General features: G+C 36.8%; 2 protein-coding genes across 5 annotated transcripts; one reads left to right on the top strand and one right to left on the bottom strand.

Annotated features, from left to right (window-relative positions):
• Window positions 1-1,085: 1,085 nt before the first annotated feature.
• LOC131187642 (protein-L-isoaspartate(D-aspartate) O-methyltransferase-like) lies at window positions 1,086-10,040 on the bottom strand. Of its 2 annotated transcripts, none has more exons than XM_058162093.1 (8): window positions 9,896-10,040; window positions 8,410-8,546; window positions 7,063-7,167; window positions 5,226-5,257; window positions 4,561-4,665; window positions 3,904-4,024; window positions 3,180-3,265; window positions 1,086-2,783 (listed from the first exon to the last, which is right to left on the bottom strand). In XM_058162093.1, exons 1-8 carry the CDS (start codon window positions 9,904-9,906, stop codon window positions 2,610-2,612), a joined length of 771 nt encoding a protein of 256 aa, XP_058018076.1. In that variant the 5' UTR covers window positions 9,907-10,040; the 3' UTR covers window positions 1,086-2,609. The 2 variants fall into 2 exon arrangements, with proteins under 2 accessions (XP_058018076.1, XP_058018077.1); XM_058162094.1 differs by lacking the exon at window positions 9,896-10,040 and adding an exon at window positions 9,436-9,641.
• Window positions 10,041-10,354: 314 nt separating this feature from the next.
• On the top strand, window positions 10,355-19,934 carry CCDC32 (coiled-coil domain containing 32). 3 transcript variants are annotated; one of them, XM_058162096.1, is made up of 4 exons: window positions 10,357-10,530; window positions 13,189-13,447; window positions 14,570-14,726; window positions 18,198-19,934. In XM_058162096.1, exons 2-4 carry the CDS (start codon window positions 13,201-13,203, stop codon window positions 18,340-18,342), a joined length of 549 nt encoding a protein of 182 aa, XP_058018079.1. In that variant the 5' UTR covers window positions 10,357-10,530; window positions 13,189-13,200; the 3' UTR covers window positions 18,343-19,934. The 3 variants fall into 3 exon arrangements, with proteins under 3 accessions (XP_058018081.1, XP_058018079.1, XP_058018080.1); XM_058162097.1 differs by lacking the exon at window positions 10,357-10,530 and adding an exon at window positions 10,576-10,716; XM_058162098.1 differs by lacking the exon at window positions 18,198-19,934 and having other exon boundaries at window positions 10,355-10,530; window positions 14,570-14,730.
• Window positions 19,935-20,758: the final 824 nt, after the last annotated feature.

A 20,758-nucleotide genomic window follows, 5' to 3' on the forward strand; every position in this document is an offset into this window, starting at 1 on the left:
ATGAAACTGAAATACTTTGGCCACTAGGAAAGTAATGCTGGGGAAGATTGAGGGCAAAAGAAGAAGGAGACAACAGAGAAGGAGGTGGCTGGATGGAATCACTGAAGCAATAGGCATGAGTTTAAATGGACTCCAGAGGATGGTAGCGGACAGGAAGGCCTGGAGGAACATTGTCCGTGATGGGTCGGACACGACTTTGCAACTAACAACAGCAATAAAGTAAATGAATTGTTCTGATGGCCAATTTTATACACAAACAAACTGAGTATTAGGATAATTAACTAAACATAGGGAGATCCAGGTTCTAGTCTCAACGAAAAATGGTAACAATTGATTTGTCTGAAAAAAATGAATGCTTATTGAAATTAAATAGCTGTGCATAGGAATGTATATCTGCCCACTTTGTTATATAGAAATGAGAGCTGGGTATGTCGTAACAGTAAACTGAATGAACTGAATAGGAAACGAGGGATGCAAGTTAAGAATGAATAAATGAATATGGATTGAATATAAAAATGAGTAACTGATATAAAATGAGTTTGTTGAGGTAATTGGCCTTGTACAGAAAATGAATGAGGGTTCAGTTGGAAAGCAATATAAAGAATGACTACATTGAGAGGAAGATGAAGTGCGAAAGATAAGAATTGTGAACAACAAAAGGCAATGTGTATAGTGTTTTATGGACATAGTAGGTAGAACCAAGAATAATTTGTAAGGAAAAAAATATAGAAAAGTACAGAGGATGGTATAGGTGTAAAACAAATTCAGTCATATTTCCTTTTTCATTATTTCTTACTTTTCTGTTTTTCACACTATTGCTCTTGTCCCAAAAGGGTGTAACATGATAAATATGTAGGTATGTAGAATTAAGGTTGTCTCTGGACAGTGAACAGAATTGATTGTCAATATCACAACTGAGATTGCAGTCACATTATGAAAATCTTCATTCCCTACTCCCATTTTTCCTTTCAGCAGTCTAGTTTATGGTGAAAATTATACCGAATTCTTTGTTGTCAAAGAATTGGGAGTACAGAAATACTAGAATTTATTTAAATCTACGCAGAATCATGGAGCCATTTAGGTCATCAAGTTCAACTCTTGTTTTTTATTGGTCCACCACAAAATATTTTAGTTATAGGCATATATTACTGATCTTTAAGTCTCAAGGAAATATTTGTCTACTGAGCTTTTACTTATTCTAATTTATACTTTTGCTTTTGGGCACAAAGTGCCTTCAGGTGTTCAGTATAACTTCAGCTAAAATATGTAAAGACTACAGAAAAGTAGGCTATTACGTACAGTTATTTACTTTTCGGTCACGACTTGTTCTGCTGTACCTAAAACCAGATCCAATATTATCACACTGTTGATAATAGGTAAGATTGTTACTGTTTTCTGCATTAACAGAATATGTGAAAAATACTTTCAAAATATTAAATCACAAATAAACTATTTATCACATTTATAAAAGCCAGAGAAAGTGCAGCTTTTTATCCATTGTTTATTCTACGCTGGTATACACAAGAATTATTGATAATTGTGAAATGTTTTGCTATTCCTGAATCAACTAATTTCCATTGCTTTGTTTCCAAATTCCATCCAAGTTCTTAAAATTACAGGTCAAATGTTACTTTCAAAGAGGAAAAATGAGCATTCATATATAATGTACTGCAAACATCAATTTTTCCAAACATAGTTCATAGATCTTCAAAATGTCTTTTATACACTATTTAAATCTTTTAAAGTTCATCCCTAGAGAAAAAGAAATAATTAAATTTTATTATATCACACAATAATTCTTTCTTCCTAAAACCCAATGTTAATATTTGGCTGTGAGTGAAAAAATACTACCAAAGGTAGCTGTTTAGTGTTATATAAATACTGAAGATTTTGAGTAGTAAATTAATACTAAATCATGCTTTCCGGTTTTGGATTGAACAAATAATTGTGATTAAAGTAGAGCATAAATAAGAAAGAATGGAGGGAGAAGCAAAGCAGGAGCTCTCAGTCTTTTGTTTTTTTCCCAACTACTAAACTGATTAATTATTATTAATTTTAATTCAAAGGAATAATTGTTAAATCTTAGAGTTACAATATTCATAATAAAACCCTTTAGAATATCAATATTAAACTGAAATATCTGTAAATTATGTAAATACATATTTACATAATATGTATTATGTAAATTCACATAAATACACCTGCTACCCAGTCACATGCATGTTTTTGGGAAAGCAAGTTCCATGAAGCTAAAATACGGTAGAACTTAACTTGCAGTTTGAATATATTCAGAGCATTTAATGTTGGAAAATTAAAACTGTAACATATCAGAAAGATACAAAGAGATTCTGAAATCATCATTTTGGAGTAAAAATTTTGAATAGTGATTTTGGCAAAATTATAATGAGCTCAAACTCTATTTGAGATTTCGTTTTCTAAGATTTCACTGCTTGTCTGCTTAAGGGGAGATAATTCTAGTTTCTATAGTGGTTTTGTTAAGAGATTCCATTCTCGTATTAGTATCTTTACTTTGCCTAGCAAAAGCCAATTAGGACACCAATTCACTATTCTGAGGTAATTTTACAAAAGAAAAAAAATGTTTTAGTATTTTACTGAGGCCACTGTTTTTCTTTGTCTGTCAGAGGAACATATATCACACCCATCAGACGCGTTTCCACAATCTGGCCATCCATTGTTTTGTCATACTGCATCATAACCTGGTTTCCATTTTCTGGCCCTACTGGCGAAATCAGTCGTCCTCCAGGTTTCAGTTCATTCAGCAACTGGTAATACACAAAAAATATCAGTAAACATGGTAAGGCAAATTAAAGGCAAAAAAAAAATTAAGCTAAACAATAGCATCCTAGGAAATATAGTGAAAATAAAGTATTTCTTGAGAATGGGAACCTTGCCATTTATTTTTAACTCAATTTGTTCTACATACTTAGTTCCTGAATGGTTCTCTGGCAGATATCTAGCAAAATACAGTTTGTTTTGGTAAAACATGAAAGTTTAAATCTCATAATGTAAGGAAAGAAATATCAAAACCCTCTATATTTGAAGTATTCTTCTAAGTTTATATTATTCAGGGCTAATCTTCCAATAACCCATATTGGGATGCTGGAAAACAAGATTATTGTTTACTGAATGGCGCTGAGACGGATCCTTCTGTATCCTACCTCCACTGGCACAGTGGGTGCAGCTGCTCCAATATGGATGGCATCATATGGGGCTTCTTCGGGATGTCCATTCCTACCATCCCCAACTGTGGAGAGAGAATGTGGTTTATAAGCAGAAGAAAATGATTTTTCTCATTCACAATCCATTTTCTATGAAAACCATAGGTGACACTAATCTAGTGTCTAGTTTAAACTACAGAATTACTATATTACTATATAATTACTATATGTAATACAAAAACACAAGAACAACAGAGCGAAATGACAGTTAAAGAACAAGATATATGTAACCTAATTAATCGTCAGGGTCACGCCTCATGCCTCATAAACACAAAGTTTTCCTGAAAAAAAGGGGATCTATTTTGAAATAGAAACATCACACTTTGGATATCACTAGAGAAAAGGTTCCATTCAGTATTCCAGTATTATAATTTAGTCTCTTATTTTCCAGTTAGAAGGAGCTTTAAGAAAGATCCAATAAAGAACTTCTGGGGAAAATGAAAAAAAGTCATATGGGAAGCAGTGAGTATCAAAACATCCAGATTGTCGTATTTACCATAAAAATAATTATTATATAGAGATAATTCTTTAGAGACAACTCAACCCTGTAGCTTTGAAAAATATATTTTAAGAATTATCTTTCTACAATGCTTTCTCTACTGTTGAAAACAGCAAGCACCTATCAAACCAGTACTGGCACCACAGCAATAAATAGACAACTTACCTAAAAGTTTCACTCGTCCAGAACTAAGTAAGTTTGGGTCATCTCTTCTGACGTTCCTAAGGGATTCATGAACCAATTCTTCTATGTGCTCAATACCTATTGCCTTGCCTGTGGGGCCCACCTATAAAAGGATTCATGTATACTTCAAACTCTATTACTACTTTAAATTCATTATTATAGAGAAAATAGAATTAAATAATTCATTATGAGTTTAGTAAAGATCCAATTCTAAATAGAATTTCAGAATTTTTTAACGTTGCTTGATTATGTAATTGGAAGTTACACTCACAAGCAATTTATTTGCAACTGTCTCAGAATTGCATCTCATTTCCAGTTCCAATTTGAGGGCAAAAATGTGTAATTTGTATAAATCTGACCTCAAAGCTAAATTCCACCATATTCAGAACAATTCACTTTTGGTTTATCTCTTCTAAAAATTATATTGCCAGAAACTAGTGGAATAATTAAAGAATGTTCAGTATGGGGTTTTGTCCACGCACAGAGAGATACAAATGAATTTCTTGTATTTTCCATTTAATTTTTCAGAGTTTAAGTCAGATAGCAGATATTTCAGGTTGACAGAATACCGTTTAGAAAAAACACTCATCTGTAGCAAGAAGACTGATTTTTTTTTTGCTAAAAATGCTTTTTGCTTACCATTCTAGCAAAACAAGCAGTGAGATAGCCACTTCCTGATCCTATATCTAATGCCTTCGCTCCTTCCACTAGCTGATCCTTCAGTAGCTCAAGAGCGTGAGCATGCTGTAGAAACAAGCATTATACATAACATTACACATTTTCTACATAACATATTTTCAGTTTTTAGCTCAGTCCTTTCTTGAGCGAGATGTATTGAGTGACTATTTCCATTACATCACACCATCAATATGCTGGGCTGAGAAAGGAAAAGGCTGCAGTCCAATACATTTGCATGCCACTAAGGTGGAAATGACAATTCTTTTTTACTATATTCTAGTGCCATTTTTCTTTCAGGCAAAAAAAGAAACAAGTTAGTTCTTACTAATTTGAGTCCCGGCAGACCGATTTCTGTAGCATAGCTATACAGGTCTTTTAGTGACCATTCAAAATTTCCACAGCACTGAAAAAGTGACTTATGATTGTTTTTCAGAGTTATGACCATTGCAGCAGTCCCATGGTCCCATGATCAAAATTCTTGGCAATGCCAGAATAAGCTGCATGGAAATAAACTGGTAATTCAAAGCTATAAAGCTTCACATTGGTGGTCTCTCTGCTTTACTGAGTAAATATCTTTCAATGCAAGAATGTCTTCATATACTCTTTAATATAAACATGTGTCTTACCATGTGAGGTGCACTGATAGTAGCCTGGTATCCTGAAATAAAACCATCAATAAGGTGGGTTTTTCTCCATGCTAAGAATCATCATTCAAGCAATATTACAAACCCTTCATTTTCTCAATCCTTCCAGGCAATTAAAAGTGTAAGATGGTAAGCAACCTCTTAGTGCAGGTATAATAGTTTTTAAACAGGTAAGGGCTATAAAGGGCAGGATTTTTTTTTGTTTGCTCAGGCTTTTCACTGAATCATATTTAGGGACTTTTTAAAAATTCTTTGAAGCCCCACCTAAGGTACGCAATACTATTGTATGATTTTCATTTCATATAGTGAGGTGTATATTTTCATCTCATTATCAGTGGCAGATAATAATGCCACTTGATCTTTAGATCTTTCAGAAACAACTCTGGAGCTGCCCAAAGTTGATTCAGGAACTATGGACACTCCTGAATTAAGATTCTTGTTTAAAGTTTTCATATTAATTTATGTTCTGGAGGTGATCACTTGATTGCTAAAATTTATAAAATGTTATTTAAGATGAATCTGGAAGATGAATACTTTGGAGATTGTATGGTGAAATGGGCAAACCAATTATGTATAACATATCTCTAGATAAATGGGAGAATATATAGACTAATGGACTAAAATTTACAATAAATTATAGCTTGAAAGACATTTTTTATAAAATGATGTATCATTGGCATTTAACCTCAGATAGACTAGCGAAAATGTACACTATAAAGGGACTTCTAATAAATAGACTGCTGGAAAAGTAGTTAAAATCCAGGCTCGTTTTATCATATGTGGTGGTCTTGCAAATATGTAAAAACATACTGGAAAAGCATAACAATGACAATGTAGAAAATATTTAAGATACAAATATTAATGAAATACCAAAGTTTTTCTTTTAGGTATTATGGACAAGCCAACTGAAAAACAATTTGGGATGCTATTCCTTCACATGATTACGGCTGCAAGGATTGTACTTGCCAAGCACTGGAAGAAAAAGGGATGTCAATTGTTGAAGAATGGATTTAAAATTGACTGAATTAGCAGAGATGGTAAAATTAACTGCTTTGATCAGCGATAGCCATAGTACTTAGACTTGTAAATCGCTTCACAGTGCTTTATAGCCCTCTCTAAACGGTTTACAGAGTCAGCATATTGCTCCCAACAATCTGGGTCCTCATTTTACCGACCTTGGAAGGATGGAAGGCTGAGTCAACCTTGAGCCAGTGAGGACTGAACCTCTGGCAGTCAGCAGAATTAGCCTGCAGTACAGCATTCTAACCACTGTGCCACCACAGCTACAATAATAAACTATAAAGAAACTGGAAACTATGGACTTTCTGTACACCAAAAATAGTAACAGTTAATACAATGATTTGAAGATTAGTGTAATGTTTAGCTTAGCTGCTTTTTCTTCTTTTTTTTTATATATACATATATTTGTAAAAGGGAAGAAGAATTTACTGTTTTTTCTCTTTTTTTCCAACATCCAGCTGGGGTGGATTCTGTATGTTAAATATTAAATTTATTTGATATTTGGATCATCCTTTTCTCTTTTTTTATACACCATTTTTTTGTTAGTGCTGGCCATATGTTTTTGTTTTGCTTTGTTTTTCTGTTTTGTATTTTATTTTTTGATAAAACAAAATAAATATACTTAATAAAAAAGTCTTCATATTACCTTTATTACCTGTAGAATAGTTTGAATGAAACCATGCTTTTTAATGGCCTGGAAAAGACATGAGGTTCTAAGCATGAAAACAACTCATAATGTGGTCTCTAATACTGCAAATGGAATATTTCTTTTTTAACTGACAATAGTCTGCAATCTTACCAATTGACTGAGGAGAATCCATATAGGGAAAATAATTGGTATAGTGGGCTCTATCGGTAGCCAGCATCGCAGCATGAACACGTTGGGATTTAATCACACCATTTCCTATAGGAATAGAGAAATGAATACAAGTTATTATACAGTATAAAACTCAAGTCTGTTCCCAAATGGAAACCAGCTCAGGGCAACTACAGGTCAGATATAGATTATATTCCTTGGTATATAGCTTGTGTTATATTTTACAAAACTGAATTATCTTAGTTATAAATCAAAGAACATAATTTATTTTCTTAATTTCTTAGCTTCTTAACATCCATCAACTATATACCAAGGAATATGATCTGTATCTGAAATCCAGTACCCTACAAATATTACAATTCAGCCTCAGATTTTTTCTCTATTTCATATTAGAACTAACATAAAATTATTTTCTGTGTAGTCCTTAGATAACTAGAATTCATTACAAAACATAGTAACAACTTTCAACTGAGATCATTTAACCCTAATTAAATATCAATAGTTGACTTTGTATATAATATACAAATGGATGAAGACTATTGCTTAACATAGTGTAAGCCGCCCTGAGTCTTCGGAGAAGGGCGGGATATAAATGCAAATGCAAATAAAAAAAATAAAAATAAATAGATAATACAGTTATCAGTGCCATTATTCATATTATCGTCTTACATATTATCTTCAACATTAATTATTTGGAAACAGAAAGGCACCCCATCACCATGTATCTGGCCACTGTAAAGCAAAATAGGAAGCCTTTTTGCCTGACATAGTTGGAACTTCCTTGGTGGGAAAGAACTCGTACACCTTAGAATAGAAAGGGTGGATTGTCTACCACTTAACTCCCTCTAGTCCAGGTGTGTCAAACTCGATTTCATTGAGGGCCACATTAGGGTTCTGTTTGACTTCAGAAGGGGGGGGGGCATGGCCAGGGCAGGCATAGCCAGCTTGATGTCACTCATGTCAGTGGGCCTCTTGAACTCTGTTTTTGCTGGCAGAGGGTTGCAGGAGGCTGTCCAGCTGAAAATAGAGATTGGGAACCCATTTTCGCTGGCAGAAGCATTGCAGGCTGGTCCTTCGCTGTTTCCAGGGTGGTCCCACAGGCTAGATCTAAGCACCCTGCGGGTCAGGTGTGGCCTGCGGGCCTTGAGTTTGACACCCCTGCTTTAGTCTATTTAAGATTTCAGTGTTGTGCTGTTCCATTTGATATAGTTGTTAAAAGAGATTCTTAATTGTCAAATTTACCATGCTACTAGAATTGTTAATTATGAAAAATGTCCACGTACTTCAGCAGTGTTTTAGAAGTCTGTCCTAACTGCTATTTATACTCACTATAAAGATTGTTGATCAGTTCAGCATGTGTCCTCCCAGTTGAAGTCCAAGCCATGGTTCTCGTCGGCAGCAGTCCCATGAGCAAAGCAGAAAAAGGCAGCAAATAGCTCATTGCAGATAAATGTTTCCAATCCTTCCTAGCCAGTCATAGTGGGTTTTTAAAAAAAGGAAGCAAAACATTTTTAAATAAAACTTTATAGAAACAAAATCCTACATCAACCAGAAAGCAGCCAAGTTTAAGAATAGATGCCCAGAGGCATACATAAATAGCAAACACATTTGCTGCTAAAGTTAAAAGTAAGCAGAGTTTTTCACGTTGCCAGAGGGTGGCTGAATTCAGAAGCTTGTTCACTTGGAATCCTTTGGTTGGTCATAACGTAAGAATTCAAATCTGAATTTTAGAATTAGCATTATTATAATAAAAGATCTTAAGCACCATTCTACTTCAGCAGGTATTGTGCAGTTTTATAAATGCAAACATAGCTATTTTTATGCCAAGCAGCTCTGGAGGATAATTTGAAAGTTCTAGCTAGTCATCAACATGCAGAATCCCTCCCCAAAATCATTCTGTCTTTATACAGAAAGAATTCAGTTGCCTTTCAGCCTCAGCTTCCAAAACTGCTTAAATTATTAGATCTGCTTTAGAAGCCAAATTCCCGCTGGCATCCCTCTCCTGACATAAAACGTGAGCTTTTCACGGTTTTCCTCCAACACAACAGAGGACTTCCAGGGTGACTCTCCTCCTCAACTCCCTCTCAGTGGTGAGTTTCAAATTTTTTTACTACAGGTTCTGTGGGTGTGTCTTGGCGGGCGTGGCAGGGCAAGGATACTCCATTCCCATCCCACTCCAGGGGAAGGATACTGCAAAATCCCCATTCCCTCCCCACTCCTGGGAGAAGGATATTGCAAAATCTCCATTCCCACCCCACTCTGGGGCCAGCCAGAGGTGGCATTTGCCAGCTCCCTGAACTATTCCAAATTTCCGCTACCGGTTCTCCAGAACTGGTCAGAATCTCTGAAACCCACCTCTGCTCCCTCTCCAGGAAACTTCCATCTGCTGCCTTTGATGGTATTCTTTAGGCCAGTGTGGCTCAAACTTAGCAACTTTTGACTTGGGTGGACTTCAACTCCCAGAATCCCCCAACCATCCTGGGGGAATTCTGGGAATTGAGAAATCCACTCATTTTTTTTAAAGTTGTCCAGTTTGAGGCAGGCTGCTTCAGGCCTTCCTCCTGCGGGGGGGGGGAAACTACACGATTTTAGCACAGCAAATTCAAAACCACATGCTTTAATTCGAAGCTGCAGCTCTCCTGCTACGCATGCCCACGATTCACTCCACTAAGCTAGTCCTCTGTCTCGCTCTCACACCGCACACTGAGCCAGACTAGCCCTTCGCTAGCGGGTTCATAGCGGTCAGGACCTCTCAAAGCACCCACCACCACGAAGTGACAGGGAGGATTCCTCTGTGCAAACGCAGTGAACCTACCCTCTCCACATCCCCACCCTTTCCAGTCCGTTGCACAACACCAAGAGGGAGAAGAGGCACAAGCTACGGTTCGTGTCGCACTTAACGCAAACGCCCTTAGTAGTGCCCGGTTCCAAGATGTCGCCTTTAACTACGCGGAGGAGAGGCTTCACTACTTTAAAGAGCTAGACTAAAAACATGACGTCTACCACACTTCCGTTGCTCTTGGCCGTCTCCATATGCGGGCTCTGAAGCAAAAAAACCAGCGACGGTGAAGCTCCTTTGCGAGTTGAAAGACTCGCTTTTCCTGTGACATAAGCCTGGTCTCCCTGGATGAATACGCTTGCTCCTTACCTGTGGGGATAGCGCTCGGATTTAATGCCACCCCCCCAAAGAAAAACACTTCCTTTGAGGTCTGTCTTTCAGCACTCCTGCCCCGCACATGGGCGACGGCGCAACAGGCTATAACGGAACCGGAAATTAAGTAGGAATCCCAATCGATCACGCGATCCATCTTTAATTGTTGGGGCTCGATGGTTTTTCTTACCTGCGTCCCCGTTCTCTTCGCCCATTGGCCAGCGTGGAGGCGAGAGGGATCCGCTCGCTCAGTTCCTTCCCTTGGCGGGGTTTGACTCGCGGCAGGTTTACGCATCCAGGTAGGAAGCTGCCGATCAAGTCGGAGTGGGCTGGGGGAGGGGTGGCGGGATGGGGAAAAACCCATCGCGGTGCAGAACGGGAGGGATCCCTCCAGAGATCACCCGGAAAGATCATTGTCGAAGGCCTTCCGTTTCTGTGTCTCGAGATTGGCGCATCAGTGCTATTTCGGCAATGCACCTCTCTTGGTAGGTGGGGCACGCGGTGTCTCTCTATCATGTTTTCTTTTTTTCGTTTTTTAAATTGCCCAAGTCATTCAGGGTTTTAATTTTCAAAGCCATTTAAAAAAAACAAAACAAAAAAGCGGAAAGGCTTTTATAGCAATACTTTCTCCAGGATAGCAATAAAGTCTCCAGCTGTTCTGGATCGCAAAGCTCGGCATTCCCGGTCAGTGGGTTTGGGACTTTTGGAATGGCTAAACGCATTTGGAGGACAGTAGCTTGGAAATTAGGAAAAAAAACCTCAACCCTGTAGGAGTGAATTGCACAGCAGAACCAAATCTCCGAGGGAGGTGGGGAACTCCTCTTCTTGGGGATGTTCAGGTGGCTTAATGCAGCCATCTTTAATTAATTAAGTAATTAAGTAAATAAGTAAGTAATTACCTCACCCCATTCTTAAGAGGTCTGTAAGGGGTGTGCATAAGGGCACCTGCATGCCTACCGTTCCTGTCCTAATATTCCTTTTTACTTACTCTTTTCATGTATCCAAATTACGTTTATACTTTTACCTGTTATCTTATATATGATTGACAAATAAATAAATAAAATAAAATAAAATCTAATCTGCTGGGGATCTCCAAATTGGATTTCTGCATGGAACAGAAGCTGAAATCGATGGCTTAAAAGGCAGTGGTGAAATCCAAATTTTTTTACTACCGGTTCTGTGGGCATGGCATGGCGGGCGTGGTGTGGCTTGGTGGGCGTGTCAGGGGAAGGATACTGCAAAATCCCCATTTCCTCCCCACTGCTGGGGGAAGGCTATCGCAAAATCTCCATTCCCTCCCCACTCTGGGGCCAGCCAGAGGTGTTATTTGGCGGTTCTTTGAACTACTCAAAATTTCTGCTACCAGTTCTCCAGAACCTGTCAGAACCTGCTGGATTTTACCCCTGCTTAAAGCGTCCCTTCCAATTTTATGGCAAGGAATATCATTAAGTACTCCAAACTTTCCTAAATTTTCAATAGAAAGCATTTAACAGCTTGCCATAATTCATAAATATATCTTATTTTTAATGTTTTATAAGAAGCTGGCATTTGATTTTGTCAGTCTGTGGTACCTACAGTTACAGTAGTGATTTGCCTTGGACGCCTCTGGTGCAGTGTTTCTCAACCTTAGCAACTTTTAAGATGTGTGGACTGGGGAATGCTGGTTCATATGCTAACTGGTCAGTTTGGCAACTGAGGTCCACACAAGTTGTTGTGGTTTATAAATATTGCTCTGGTGCTATGCCTAGAGATGGTATATTAGGATAAATGTGGGTGCATATCAATTTAAAGTTCAGATTGAATCTGTAAATTGCTCTGTGAGAGCAATGCCAGCATTCTTCGCAATTTTGCAAAGTTGTTTGTTGTTATTGTTGTTATTATTTACAGTAGTAGTGAATAGAATAGAATAGAATAGAATAGAATAGAATAGAATAGAATAGAATAGAATAGAATAGAATTTTTTATTGGCCAAGTTTGATTGGACACACAAGGAATTTGTCTTGGTGCATATGCTCTCAGTGTACATAAAAGAAAAGATGTGTTCATCAAGGTACAACATTTACAACACAATTGATGGTCAATATATCAATATAAATCATAAGGATTGCCAGCAACAAAGTTACAGTCATACAGTCATAAGTGGAAAGAGATTGGCGATGGGAACGATGAGAAGATTAATAGTAGTGCAGATTTAGTAAATAGTTTGACAGTGTTGAAGGAATTATTTGTTTAGCAGAGTGATGGTGTTTGGGGAAAAAACTGTTCTTGTGTCTAGTTGTTCTGGTGTACAGTGTTCTATAGCGTTGTTTTGAGGGTAGGAGTTGAAACAGTTTATGTCCTGGATGTGAGGAATCTGTAAATATTTTCATGGCCCTCTTCTTGATTCGGGCAGTATACAGGTCCTCAATGGAAGGCAGGTTGGTAGCAATTATTTTTTCTGCAGTTCTAATTATCCTCTGAAGTCTGTGTCTTTCTTGTTGGGTTGCAGAACCGAACCAGACAGTTATAGAGGTACAAATGTAGTGGTAGTAATGGTAGTACTTCTGCTACCTATTCTAACATATGCCAGTGAAATATGGACACTAACCTCACAATTGATATAAAAGCTACAAGTGGCGCAAGGAGCCATGGAAAGATACATGCTTGGCATCCATCCTGCACATAGATTAGAGAACAAATGAAAATATACAATATCATCAAAAGAGTAAAAGAATTGAAATGGAAATGGGCTGGTCACTTAGCAAGAAGAATCGATAGCAGGTGGACTAAGGTATGTGCTACAGCAGATAATTTGACATCAAGAATTTTAAATGGGTAGAGTTTTGAGAAAATTTAAACATCTGCTTTTTTTTAAAGTTACTCTTCTTGTGGTCCCAAAATAAAAAAAAAGGATATATGCCAATATGATGTTATATACCTGGTAACTCACACATTGGTTTCTTTTTTTCCCCCCCCAGAATTGCTGCATCATGATCATGACTGAAAGTGCTGATTCTCTAGTTACGGTTTCCAGCCAGGAACTTTGGACTGAAATCTGTTCATCTCTGCCATATCCAGATCAGAATGAAGAGTCCAATAATGCATTTGCAGATTCCTTTGCAGATTCTTATGTTCACGTGATGGAGGATCAGATTGAAGTAACTGGCCCCTCTCTGCAAGTGACTGAGAAGCCCTGGGTACCACTGAAAGATTCAGAGCTCTACTTGGCATCTTTAGGTTAGTATCAAAGTATTTTCTAATCTAGGTTTATTCACAAGAGTTTGTACTTTCTTCAACCTGGATGTGTGAGACTTTGAATCCTATAATTCCAGCTACAAATAACAATATTATTGGGAGGATCATAGAGAATTGTGAATCTACCCATTTGATACATATTGTGTATAATTGTAAAGCAGTGTTTTTCAAATTTGGAAACTTAATCAGGTGTGGACTAGAATTTCCCAGCCAGCATTCTGAGTGAGGAATTCTGTGAGCTGAAATGGACACATCATTTAAAGTTGCCAAGCTATAAAAAAATAATGCTTTGAAGGATTATGGTCAAAGTCTTTAAGCCTGATACAGATGCACTTTTTAAATAGTACATCTGTGAGGTTCATCAGTTGCATAAGTGATGTACTGTACTTCCATGTTGTTATTTTTTTGATATTGTCTGATAGTCTGTGACATCAGAAAGATTCCCATTTTATTTTTAAGATTTATGACACTAAAGTATAGCATATCTTCCTACCTGAGATTTTACTGAGATGCTTAAAGAAGAATCACTGCCTCTTTTATCTAATTTGTTTTTTTTGATGAAATTCTGTGAGAAATATAACTGAAGTGATCTTTTTCAACAATTTATGTGTTTAAAAAAAAATCTAATCTATCAGCCAATTATCTTAATGAGGATGAAATTCATAAAGAATATAAAGATTTCTGTTCCACTTTTTTCCTGCCTGCTGTGCATGTAATCATGTCTGTTTTCTCATGTGAAATATTTGTAGGAATAATCATGAGCCGTGATCCTTTAACCTTTCTTCTTTAAAATTTAAATGCCACTTCAGTGCACAGGTTTCCCAAAGTATATTCTGATTTGGATTTGAGGCAGTAAAAGAAAAATGTTAAAACAATGACTTGGTCCATGCTGATATTTTTTTATCCAGTCCCCAACTAAATAAAGCGCTGAGATGAAGCTTTGACATTAAAAGAATCTGTCAGAGTATACCCACTATTAACATGGTTACAATTTATACAAAACCTCAAGAGTTGAACTGAACATTGCTTGCTTTAACCTGCCCCACTGGTTTTCATTTCTCTACAGGCTGCATTCTTCCTTTATTAATTTGTTTCTTTCCTCAGAGAGAAGATTAATGAGAATAAAGGGTTTGTCTCAGGAAGTGACATCCAAAGATATTCTGCATACACTTTCTCAGGCTAAGAAAGAAAGTTGGGACAGGTTTCTGCAGGAGAAGTCCGAATCTGACTTTTATATGGAGGGAACGGATTCTGATGAGAGGTAATGCTTGTGTAATAAATATTTTATACATAACACCTCTTAAATATTTGTCTTATAGAAATTACAAGTATTATGGGAGAAAGGATATTCTGAGGCATTTATTTATACTGTAGGGGCTTCTGATGCACCTAAGGATGTTTTTAGTGATAAAAGTCAGCTTAGAAGGAGCGCCAATGGAATTCAACAAATATGTTCTAATTTCTTACTTATTCCAACCAAAAATGATGTTCCTATAAGATTTTTTTTAGTCCTCTTTGTCAACCTTATCTGTAAACTTCCCCTTCTATTTTTCTTCAAATCAAAGAATTTTATTTCGTTCATTGCCTGCTTGTAACACAGGTACCAAACATTAAAGTTTCTGCTTGCTGTTCATTTAAAGTGACTAGCAAGTGATTGATTGGTTTTTCTTGCAGTCCAACATCCTCCTAATTATGGATTACAAATCTGTAATTCAAAACTACCTGCTTGCTTTCATTTTTTTCCTCAATGTTCAATTACTGGAAAACCTTTGAAAAAAATGTTTTTTTAACTCATGTTAAATGTTTTTTACTCATCCTTGGCAATGTGAAGATGTGTAGACTTCAATTTCCAGAATTCTCCAACCAGCCTTATCATCTAAAAATTACTAAGGTTGAAGAATACTGTTTTAACTATTCTGAGGTTTGTTTTCAAAATATCCTTATCCTTCATTAGCTGGGTAAGTGTTGTTGCCTTTCCATGTAGGATTAGTTTCCTCCTTTTTTTCCAGTTTCAAGATTCCAGTTTCTCAGCACATGCAGTACATGCTATTCTGCACTTCTTTTAAAGGTCTTCTTTTTTAAAATAATAACTTTTATATCCACTTCTGTATATAGCAGGGGTCTCCAACCTTGACAACTTTAAGCCTGGAGGACTTCAACTCCCAGAATTCTGGCAGTTGATGTCCTCCAGGCTTAAAGTTGCCAGGGTTGGAGACCCCTGGTATATAGCAATATATTTCTATTTACATATTATACAAAAACACATATCCCTGTTTCTCCTACCCCATTCAATCCCACCCCCCCAGCTTTCCTGAATACATTGCTTGCTTTTCTATATTTCTGACTCTTTTTGACTGCTTTTCCTTACTGCTCTTTCTCAGTTCAGCTAGGTTGATATTTCTTCTTTTCAGTTTTGGTTAGAAGCCTGGCTAGCATTTTCAAATGCCAGTGAGACTGCACTAGCATATGATAAGAAAATAAATAAATGATTTATTTTATTGCACCCTTTTCTTTCTCCTGTATGGGTTTGGAAAAATGCTCCTGAACTAGTGAATAATAAATTAGACCATGCATGTTGGGTAAAACCTGCACATTTTCAACTTGCATTTCACATCCTGAAGCTTTTGTTCAGGAAAATTGAAATAAAGAGCAAGCTGTTGCAAAAACCCAGTTTTATCATTTCTCTTTGATTTTGCTAAGCAATTACTGTGCCCCTGTTACCTGGGAAATCTGGTTTCAAAAGTGAATGTTTTCTTCTTCACTTTTCTACTGGCTTGTTAAATTAAAGTCCTACGGGAGAAGTATCTTGATTTGACTGTTGACATTTTGTATACTTCTTTGAACATTTGTGGCAGAAACATTATTTAAATAAGAAATTAAGTTGTCATTATCTCTCTCTGTGTGTACAGTCTGCTATGGATTCCATAGGGAGCAAAAGTCGGGACTCTGCTCCTATGAGACTTTGCAGCCGCGTAAAAACATTAGTTTTAAGCAAAGCCTTGATAGTGTTTGTCAGGTCTCAGTGCTTGTCTTGTTTCTAGTGTTTGTCTTTCTTTAATCAAAAGTCTATGAACCACAGTGTTTAAAAAAGACATACCCTACTGGAAATTGCATCCAAGCAGTGGTTTCTTTCCCCACCCCTTTTTCTTTGAAAATTACATTTAAAGACTTGCATGGGGAAAACGTATGCATCACCACCCCCTGGGAAAAAAAATGTTTGCCAGACCCAGACTCCTGTCCTAATAATATAAATCATAAAAGAGCTTGGATTTTACTGCCACTAAGGAGAATCTTCAAGGGAGCCATCTCTCTCTAAAGGAAGAGAGAAAGAGAAAGAGAAGCTTGCTCTCAATTACAGAAAAGAGAAATCTTGACAAGTGAAGAAAGAAAAGAGAGGGTTAGGAAAAAAGCCAAGGCAGTACTAGTTGCGAATAGATGCTAACTGTAGTTAGATCAGAATGCTTCTCTTTCATGCCTTCGGGCAACTGAGTCCATGATATTCTTCCTAATCCCTTTCCTTACATCTTCTTTCTTTAAATTGTAGGATTGATCTGAAAGCAGTTCAGTCTGAGGTTTTTGGAATCTACTACGAGAGTCCCTTCGGCTTAAGAAAAGCGCTTTAAATAATGTTAGCTATATTTAAATGTTCGCTGCATTATTGTCGGCTATTGACAGTAGCTGGATAAAGCTATTGACCTTATCAAGTCAGATGCTAGTGGCAACAGACAGACAAGGCAGCCTCAATTTAATCTTCATTCAATTGATCCTTCTTGAGACAGATTGTCAAATAAATTGTGCTTGTATTTGTAGCTTCAAGATTCAGCTACAGATTTTTTGGTTCTTGTTCAATAAAAGTGTCAACACACAGTGTGCACCTGCTGTAAAAAAAAAAAAGGCCAACAGCCTGTTAGCGATAATAAGAAATGTTATTGAAAAATAGAGATGCTAATATCATAATGCCTATGTATAAATCAATAATGTGCATTTTGAATGTTGTGTGAAGTTGTGGTTACTACATCTCAAAAGAGAGATAGAGAAGTTAGAGAAGGTTCAGAGGATGGTATCTAAGATAATCAAAAGGCTGGAGCAGCTGCCCTCTAAGGAAAAGTTGTGACATTTATGGCTTGGACCCTCTGCGCATGGGACTAGGCGGGTGGACAGAGCCTTGCACCAACACTGCTGCCGGTTCTTCAAGCCACCCACCACAATCGCTACCGGATCAGCCGGCCCAGCCCAAACCGGGAGCATTTCACCCTGATTCAGCATGACCAAATGGGGATTCTACTGGAATTTTCAGAGAAGGAATTTTTCAGAAACAGATTCTGCCCTTGCATACATGAATGAATAGTTTAATCATTGACTGTTTCAGGGGCCATTAGTCTTTCTCAACTACAGGCTCATGCGAGGTTTGAAGCGAACCTCATGGTTAAATTCAGAAAATAACTGCCTTGGGAGATTTGCCTACTAACAATGGTTGATATGGACAGTCACAAACCATCTTTTTTAAAAAAAGAAACTATCTATCTATGATCTTTGTCAGACCCTGATCTGCTGAAGTATACTAGCAAGTTAATTGCAGTTTTGCTTGCTTGTTTTTAAAAATTGGTGCAGGAAGCCTGATACACTAATCTAAAGTCCTTTATTGGTGCCTGGAGGCACCATATTGTCCATGCCTGTCTTATTTATTTACTGTGAACTGCTCTTTTAAGCTTTCTCTTCTGCTTCTTCTCAGTACTTTGGAATACTTGAAACGTTGGCTACAACCAGAGAAGGTGGCAGTCAGCAGTGAGGAGATACAGTATCTCATCCCCCTTGGCGCTCCTCCTGAGAAGCAAGAGGCTGGAGAAGATGAAGAACCTACGCCCGTAGAGCAGTAAATGCATTCGGACCTTGCCTCTCGCGCAGATGGCTGTTGGCACTTTGGGTCAAAATACCAAAAGAAGGATCGTGTTTGTGGATTTTTTCTCTCCACCAAAGTTTATAATGTACAGATTCTGATTTAAAGTCTCATAATTGTTGCAGATTTAAATGAAGTGGTGTGTAATTTGTTAAGATGACAAAACGTGGTAGAATAACTTAATCTGGCAAACAGGTTTAAATCCTCTTGCCTCAAATGCAGAGAAGGTTTTGCACTTAAACGGTCATCTATGGAAAAATTCTTAGCAATACTTTCCTCGCAGAATATAATTTCCTTATTCGCAACTCCCCTGATTTACCCACGGGTATCTTTTTCCCAAGTTGGAAAAAAAAACAAAAACACCTCCGAAGACCTGTAGCTTTTCCCCTGGGAAGTGAAAAATGTCTACCGCCATTGTTTCTGGCTAAAGGTGAACCACGCCACTGCAATTTTGTCCTTCGGTGGAATAAGCACTTCCTAGCAAAAACACAAGAAACGCTAGGTGGGGGAAAAATGTGCTACTTTGTGTAGCTTTTTTCTGTTACAGCTATTCCTTTTTTCATCATTCATTTTATCTAAGGATTGATACCATCTTTTCAAACGTTTATTTATTTATTTTTTTTGCTTTGGGCTAATAATTATTAACCCTTTTTCTTCCTCTTATTTCTTTTGCTGCAAAAAGTAAAAGACAATGCATAATGAAGAAAAAAACCGGAGCTGTCAGTTGAATGAAGACAAAGTTTGATATAAGGGCAGAACAGAAACACGAGTTTTTGTAGTAATCCTCCCATTTCACTTTTTTTTTAAAGAGGAGGGGGAAGACCGCTAGGAGGTAATTTTCCCATTCAATGCTATAGCATAGCTTTGGTTTTTCTATCTCCCCCATTTTTATCACCAAGCCTTTATAGTTTTTGCATCCAATTCTTCTTATCATTGGTTTGCTGTCTTACTATAGGCTGTTTTGAGGACTTTTTGAAAATTTGCTTTTTTTGTTTTTCTTTTCTATTTCCATGGAAATTATTGTTAACAGCTGTATATGGAAATAATTGAGGACAGCAACTATCTGAATTTCATTGTTTACCAATTGGCAAAGTTATGTAGTCAAACCTGAGAGGCTACACGCCACCTTGATGGTCTGAGAAAGGAGAAAAATAACTATTTTTTAAAAAGAGTGCAACAATTATTTGCGTTGGTTTAACTTTAAGGCAGCACATAATTATATCGGGAAAGTAATACGATACTCCCACTTTGGGGGTTTGTTTGGGTTTTGTTTTTTTTTTGCACTGAAATTCTCAACTGGAAGTTCTGGTGTCTGTTTAAATGCATGTCATTGTTATTTACCTTGTTTTACAAAAGAGATCAGGAAATAAAAGTTCACCAAATGTATTAGACAAAATGTTGAAAACTTGAGAAGTTTACATATTATTTCTTTACTGAATTGATTTCAAATGTAGCCTATCTGGATTTTCTGAATCTGGTAATATAATATTAATAGTGGATTGTATAGTTTGATTTTGCTTTGTCTGTAATCTAAATATTGTTTACTTGTATAATTAAGACTGTTTGAAAGTTGATTGTGATATTTTCTGTCTCCATCCAGTGAAAATATATATCCTTGTGTAGATGAATTTGGGGTGATTTGGTAAATATTTTAGAATAGAGATGACTCACAAAACTATTTCTCCACAGAGAAATAGTTGCGTTTTGGCTGGTGGAAAAGAGCAAAAATGAAGCATATAAACAATTGTTTATGTTATTAATCAAAGAAACCCCAATCCACAAACTTTAAGAAAAACTCATCCTCTTCGCTAATGTCATTGTGTCCATATAGCTTATACTTACCCAAAAATATTTAACAAAAATTGTGGGGTGATTGCCCTGACTATTTAAGAATTAGTCTCATGCACCTGTGTGCAGTGAATGCTGCACACAGGTGCATGGGACCAATCCTTAGAAAAGAAGATCCTTCTGGCTATTTCTATGTGAATCCGATATTTAAATCGTCACTGTTTTCAGAAATTCTTTTTTTTTTAATTGAAAAAGTTTTACAACAACAATTACATTTTTCCCCTCCCATTCCCCCCTCCTTCCCCCCTCCCTCCAAACCCCCCCCCCAACTTCCCGGAGCAAACACAAGGTATAGTTCAATGAACAAACAGTCATACATTAAATTTTTAAAATCTAACACAATTATAATCCTTCTCTTTCACATAACCTGACTTCTTCCATTAAAATTAAAAACAACATCCTTCATTCAAAGGCAATCTGAAATTTCTTAATCTGATATCTATTTTGAATATAATCAATCCAATTCTTCCATTCATTTAGATATTTTTCTTGAGTACTGTCTTTCAAGAAGGCTGAGAATTTAGCCATCTCAGCCAAATTGGAAACTT

This window comes from Ahaetulla prasina, chromosome 1 (genome assembly GCF_028640845.1).
Source record: "Ahaetulla prasina isolate Xishuangbanna chromosome 1, ASM2864084v1, whole genome shotgun sequence".
Classification (NCBI taxonomy): Eukaryota; Metazoa; Chordata; class Lepidosauria; order Squamata; family Colubridae; genus Ahaetulla; species Ahaetulla prasina.

Coding starts and splice junctions, on each gene's coding strand:
- LOC131187642 (XM_058162093.1), bottom strand. Junction 5,258..7,062: donor GGATTCTCCTCAGTCAATTG/GTAAGATTGCAG, acceptor GTTTTATTTCAG/GATACCAGGCTACTATCAGT. Junction 4,025..4,560: donor CTGCTTGTTTTGCTAGAATG/GTAAGCAAAAAG, acceptor ATCCTTTTATAG/GTGGGCCCCACAGGCAAGGC.
- CCDC32 (XM_058162096.1), top strand. CDS start 13,201: ATGATCATGACTGAAAGTGCTGATTCTCTAGTTACGGTTTCCAGCCAG. Junction 13,448..14,569: donor GCTCTACTTGGCATCTTTAG/GTTAGTATCAAA, acceptor TTCTTTCCTCAG/AGAGAAGATTAATGAGAATA. Junction 14,727..18,197: donor GGAACGGATTCTGATGAGAG/GTAATGCTTGTG, acceptor GCTTCTTCTCAG/TACTTTGGAATACTTGAAAC.